The sequence below is a fragment of the Hyla sarda genome, chromosome 7, assembly GCF_029499605.1.
Source record: "Hyla sarda isolate aHylSar1 chromosome 7, aHylSar1.hap1, whole genome shotgun sequence".
In the NCBI taxonomy this organism is placed as follows: domain Eukaryota; kingdom Metazoa; phylum Chordata; class Amphibia; order Anura; family Hylidae; genus Hyla; species Hyla sarda.
Genome location: NC_079195.1, coordinates 223,511,515 through 223,517,604, shown reverse-complemented (window position 1 = coordinate 223,517,604; position 6,090 = coordinate 223,511,515). Strand labels below are relative to the sequence as shown.

The window sequence follows — 6,090 nt, the reverse complement described above, 5'->3', positions numbered from 1 at the left end:
CCAAATCCACGGGGGGTTACATCAAGAGGCGTGAACTGAAGGTTCTGCCATGGCCTTCACAATCTCCTGACCTCAACATCATTGAAAATCTATGGATAGACCTTAAAAGAGCAGTGCGTGACAGACAGCCCAGAAATCTCAAAGAACTGGAAGACTTTTGTAAGGAAGAATGGGCAAAGATACCTCAAACAAGAATTGAAAGACTCTTGGCTGGCTACAAAAAGCGTTTACAAGCTGTGATACTTACCAAAGGGGGCAGTACAAGATATTAACTCTGCAGGGGGCCCAAACTTTTGCAGACGCCATTTTTTTGTTTTTTGTTATTTTGAAAGTGTAAATGATGGAAATAAAATGTAACTTTTGTTGACATATAAGAATGTCTAATCTGTAATTTGATGCCTTTTGGAGATTTTTCCATCTTTCCTTGGCTTCTTTATGCACATTAATACAAATTTTTACCTGGGGTGCCCAAACTTTTGATCCCCACTGTATACATATATACAGAGCCATATATACATACTACAGAGCCATTTATACGCTCATGTATATACACACGTATGTATCAAAACTGTTGGAAAAGATCAGTAGGGCGGTTGCTCATAGCAACCAATCACCTTTCCACTTTCATTTTTAAACAGGCCTTTTGTTTTTATAAAGGCCCCTGAAAAATGAAAGCAGCGATCTGATTGGTTGATATGAGAACAGCTCCTCTCTTCTTCTGCACAAGGTTTTTATAAATCTCCATCACCGCACCCCAATATACACACAAACAATGCTGGCATGCTGGGAGTTGTAGTTTTGCAACAGCTGGAGGCACTCTGATTGGGAAACGCAGCCATATATTGATATATATTTATCAAACAGAAGGAGCGCCCTGTAACAAACAATCCTATCCGGATAGGAGAATGAAAGACGAAGTCTGGTTGCTATGGGCAACGCCTCCATTCTTAAAGGGGTACTCCGGTGCTTAAACATCTTATCCCCTAGCCAAAGGATAGGGGATAAGATGCCTGATCGCGGGAGTCCCGTCGCTGGGGACCCCCGGGATCATGCACGCGGCACCCCGTTTGTGCCACAAACGGGGTGCCACGTGCATGATCCCGGTGGTCCCCAGCGACGGGACTCCCGCGATCAGGCATCTTATCCCCTATCCTTTGGATAGATGTTTAAGCACCGGAGAACCCCTTTAAAGGGGTACTCCCGTGGAAAACTTTTTTTTTTTAAATCAACTGGTGCCAGAAAGTTAAACAGATTTGTAAATCAATTCTATTAAAAAATCTTAATCCTTCCAGTACTTTTTAGGGGCTGTATACTAAAGAGAAATCCAAAAAAAGAAATGCATTTCCTCTGATGTCATGACCACAGTGCTCTCTGCTGACCTCTGCTGTCCATTTCATGAACTGTACAGAGCAGGAGAAAATCCCCCATAGCAAACATATGCCGCTCTGGACAGTTCCTAAAATGGACAGCAGAGGTCAGCAGAGAGCACTGTGGTCATGACATCACAGGAAATGCATTTCTTTTTTTTGGATTTCTCTTTAGTATACAGCCCCTAAAAAGTGCTGGAAGGATTAAGATTTTTTTAATAGAAGTGATTTACAAATCTGTTTAACTTTCTGGCACCAGTTGATAAAAAAAAATAAAAAAAATAAAAAATGTTTTCTACGGGAGGACCCCTTTAAATATAGAATAGAATATTCTAAAGCAGTGGTTTTCAACCTGCGGACCTCCAGATGTTGCAAAACTACAACTCCCAGCATGCCCGGACAGCCAACGGCTGTCCGGGCATGCTGGGAGTTGTAGTTTTGCAACATCTGGAGGTCCGCAGGTTGATGACCACTGTTCTAAAGTATTCAGCGTTTTCACATCAGCTTTCCTCGTTTCTGGAAAAGCTGGGTGGCAACCAATATGGTCGACCCCACATCTTTCTCAGGGGTTTTCGCCCAGCCTCTCCCCTGCCCGGGCATAACGGCGGCCATATTGGCTGTCCCCTCCCCCCCCCATTTCCAAGTGTGCTTTTCACATGACACATTTCCCTCTGTAAAGCGTGCGGCCCCCCCACATCCTGGAACAGCGCGGTGTGTACATACCCCGTGTGTGCTCAGTTGTGTACATACAGTCATACACAACGTGGCGGTATTATTCGCCTTTAATAGACCAGAAAGGTTCCCACCATGCACCTGGCCTGGTCCTTTTACATTGAAATCCCATTAATCCAGTATCAGGGTGACCAATAAGTAATAGGCTAATGTTTCCCAAACAGGGTGCCTCCAGCTGTTGCAAAAACTCCCAGCATGCAGCAAGCCATTGGCTGTCCGGCCATGCTGGAAGTTTTTTTTGCAACAGCTGGAGGCGCACTGGTTGGGAATCGCTGCTCTTTTAACTGATACAGAGCTCCAAATCCTCCGCACAAGCGTCATTAAGGTAATCCGGCCTGAAGGGCGCTATTGTTTTTTCTGCTAAATTCCTGTAAAATTACCGGATCACCTACGGACCACATGAAAGTGAACGGGGTCCGTCTGGACCTGATAGTAGCCGTTTGCATCCGACCTGTTTTAGGGCGCGATCGGCTCAAAAAAAGGAAAGAAAAAAAAAAAGCTGATGGGACCCTAAACAGGTCGGATGCGAACAGCAATGTGAATGGAGCCTAACATGCGGGCTACCTGCAGCTGCCACTAGGAGGAGTTAAAGAGCTTGGTGAAGACAGAGCTTTATCCAGTGTTTTCCAACCAGGGTGCCTCCAGCTGTTGAAAAACTACAACTCCCAGTGCAGCATATGGTAACACCGGATTATCGGATTTGGTGGATTATCAGATTAAGGGGAGGACATTGTATGGGGCTCAGTTCACACTGGGTTGTTTTTTGCCAAAGAAAGTCACTTTGCCTCCAAACTGTGCAGATAAAACTACAACTCCTATCCGCTACAAGCAACTGTGTGGGGCTGCACGGTCCGGCGTCTGATCGGTGTCTGATCGGTGTCTGATCGGTGTCTGATCGGTCTCTGATCGGTGTCTGATCGGTGTCTGATCGGCGTCTGATCGGTGTCTGATCGGTGTCTGATCGGTCTCTGATCGGTGTCTGATCGGTCTCCTCTCTCTGCCCTGTTAGTAAACCCCCGGCGCTGGTGCCCAGTGACAGCGGGGAGGTCCCGGGAATGGGCGGAGTCACCAGAGGCCCCGCCCCGCCCTCATAGCCAGGCGCATCGAACCAACCGCAGCAAAATGGCGGCGCGGGACCCCGGGCTTCCCGGAGCTCTCCGGAGTGGGGGGACTCCGAGCCTGAGGGAGAGACAGCGGCCGAGGACGAGGCGGGGGAGGCCGGAGACTGGCAGCAGCTGGAACCCGCAGAGATCCGGAGGAGGCTGGACGCCACCATATGGGAGCTGGGGAACCGGAGGAAGATCCTGATCCGGAACCTCCCGCACGACTGCAGCAGCCAGGTGAGGAAGGAGGGAGGCCGGAGGGAGAGAGGTGAGGAAGGGGGGAGGCCGGAGGGAGAGAGGTGAGGAAGGGGGAGGCCGGAGGGAGAGAGGTGAGGAAGGGGGGAGGCCGGAGGGAGAGAGGTGAGGAAGGGGGGAGGCCGGAGGAGAGAGGTGAGGAAGGGGGGAGGCCGGAGGGAGAGAGGTGAGGAAGGGGGGAGGCCGGAGGGAGAGAGGTGAGGAAGGGGGGAGGCCGGAGGGAGAGAGGTGAGGAAGGGGGGAGGCCGGAGGGAGAGAGGTGAGGAAGGGGGGAGGCCGGAGGAGAGAGGTGAGGAAGGGGGAGGCCGGAGGGAGAGAGGTGAGGAAGGGGGGAGGCCGGAGGAGAGAGGTGAGGAAGGGGGGAGGCCGGAGGGAGAGAGGTGAGGAAGGGGGGAGGCCGGCGGGAGAGAGGTGAGGAAGGGGGGAGGCCGGCGGGAGAGAGGTGAGGAAGGGGGAGGCCGGGGAGAGAGAGGTGAGGAAGGGGGGAGGCCGGAGGGAGAGAGGTGAGGAAGGGGGGAGGCCGGAGGGAGAGAGGTGAGGAAGGGGGAGGCCGGAGGGAGAGAGGTGAGGAAGGGGGGAGGCCGGAGGGAGAGAGGTGAGGAAGGGGGGAGGCCGGAGGGAGAGAGGTGAGGAAGGGGGAGGCCGGAGGGAGAGAGGTGAGGAAGGGGGGAGGCCGGAGGGAGAGAGGTGAGGAAGGGGGGAGGCCGGAGGGAGAGAGGTGAGGAAGGGGGGGAGGCCGGAGGGAGAGAGGTGAGGAAGGGGGAGGCCGGAGGGAGAGAGGTGAGGAAGGGGGGAGGCCGGAGGGAGAGAGGTGAGGAAGGGGGGAGGCCGGAGGGAGAGAGGTGAGGAAGGGGGAGGCCGGAGGGAGAGAGGTGAGGAAGGGGGGAGGCCGGAGGGAGAGAGGTGAGGAAGGGGGGAGGCCGGAGGGAGAGAGGTGAGGAAGGGGGGAGGCCGGAGGGAGAGAGGTGAGAAGGGGGGAGGCCGGAGGGAGAGAGGTGAGGAAGGGGGGAGGCCGGAGGGAGAGAGGTGAGGAAGGGGGGAGGCCGGAGGAGAGAGGTGAGGAAGGGGGGAGGCCGGAGGGAGAGAGGTGAGGAAGGGGGGAGGCCGGAGGGAGAGAGGTGAGGAAGGGGGAGGCCGGAGGGAGAGAGGTGAGGAAGGGGGGAGGCCGGAGGGAGAGAGGTGAGGAAGGGGGGAGGCCGGAGGGAGAGAGGTGAGGAAGGGGGGAGGCCGGAGGGAGAGAGGTGAGGAAGGGGGGAGGCCGGAGGAGAGAGGTGAGGAAGGGGGGAGGCCGGAGGGAGAGAGGTGAGGAAGGGGGGAGGCCGGAGGAGAGAGGTGAGGAAGGGGGGAGGCCGGAGGGAGAGAGGTGAGGAAGGGGGGAGGCCGGAGGGAGAGAGGTGAGGAAGGGGGGAGGCCGGAGGGAGAGAGGTGAGGAAGGGGGGAGGCCGGAGGGAGAGAGGTGAGGAAGGGGGGAGGCCGGAGGGAGAGAGGTGAGGAAGGGGGGAGGCCGGAGGGAGAGAGGTGAGGAAGGGGGGAGGCCGGAGGGAGAGAGGTGAGGAAGGGGGGAGGCCGGAGGGAGAGAGGTGAGGAAGGGGGGAGGCCGGGGAGAGAGAGGTGAGGAAGGGGGGGGGGAGGCCGGGGGAGAGAGGTGAGGAAGGGGGGGGAGGCCGGGGAGAGAGGTGAGAAGGGGGGGGAGGCCGGAGGGAGAGAGGTGAGGAAGGGGGGGAGGCCGGAGGGAGAGAGGTGAGGAAGGGGGGAGGCCGGAGGGAGAGAGGTGAGGAAGGGGGGAGGCCGGGAGGGAGAGAGGTGAGGAAGGGGGGGGAGGCCGGGAGAGAGAGGTGAGGAAGGGGGGGGAGGCCGGAGGGAGAGAGGTGAGGAAGGGGGGGAGGCCGGGGGAGAGAGGTGAGGAAGGGGGGGAGGCCGGAGGGAGAGAGGTGAGGAAGGGGGAGCCGGAGGGAGAGAGGTGAGGAAGGGGGGAGGCCGGAGGGAGAGAGGTGAGGAAGGGGGGGAGGCCGGAGGGAGAGAGAGGTGAGGAAGGGGGGGAGGCCGGAGGGAGAGAGGTGAGGAAGGGGGGAGGCCGGAGGGAGAGAGGTGAGGAAGGGGGGAGGCCGGAGGGAGAGAGGTGAGGAAGGGGGGAGGCCGGGGAGAGAGAGGTGAGGAGGGGGAGGCCGGAGGGAGAGGTGAGGAGGGGGAGGCCGGGGGAGAGAGGTGAGGAAGGGGGGGGGAGGCCGGAGGGGAGAGAGGTGAGGAAGGGGGGGGGGAGGCCGGAGGGAGAGAGGTGAGGAAGGGGGGGGAGGCCGGAGGGAGAGAGGTGAGGAAGGGGGGGAGGCCGGAGGGAGAGAGGTGAGGAAGGGGGGAGGCGGAGGGAGAGAGGTGAGGAAGGGGGGAGGCCGGAGGAGAGAGGTGAGGAAGGGGGGGAGGCCGGAGGGAGAGAGGTGAGGAAGGGGGAGGCGGAGGGAGAGGTGAGGAAGGGGGAGGCCGGAGGGAGAGAGGTGAGGAAGGGGGGGGAGGCCGGAGGGGAGAGAGGTGAGGAGGGGGGGGGGGAGGCCGGGGGGAGAGAGGTGAGGAAGGGGGGGGGGGAGGCCGGAGGGAGAGAGGTGAGGAGGGGGGGGGGGGGAGGCCGGGGGAGAGAGGTG

The 6,090-nt window shown here is 58.2% G+C and overlaps 1 protein-coding gene across 1 annotated transcript in view; it reads left to right on the top strand.

Annotated features, from left to right (window-relative positions):
* The first annotated feature begins 3,206 nt into the window (after positions 1-3,206).
* Positions 3,207-6,090, top strand: part of RAVER2 (ribonucleoprotein, PTB binding 2) — a 41,066-nt gene continuing 38,182 nt past the window's right edge. The window contains 2 exon segments of the mRNA XM_056532843.1: positions 3,207-3,246; positions 3,249-3,439. Coding sequence (XP_056388818.1) covers positions 3,222-3,246; positions 3,249-3,439 — 216 coding nt within the window. The 5' untranslated portion in view covers positions 3,207-3,221.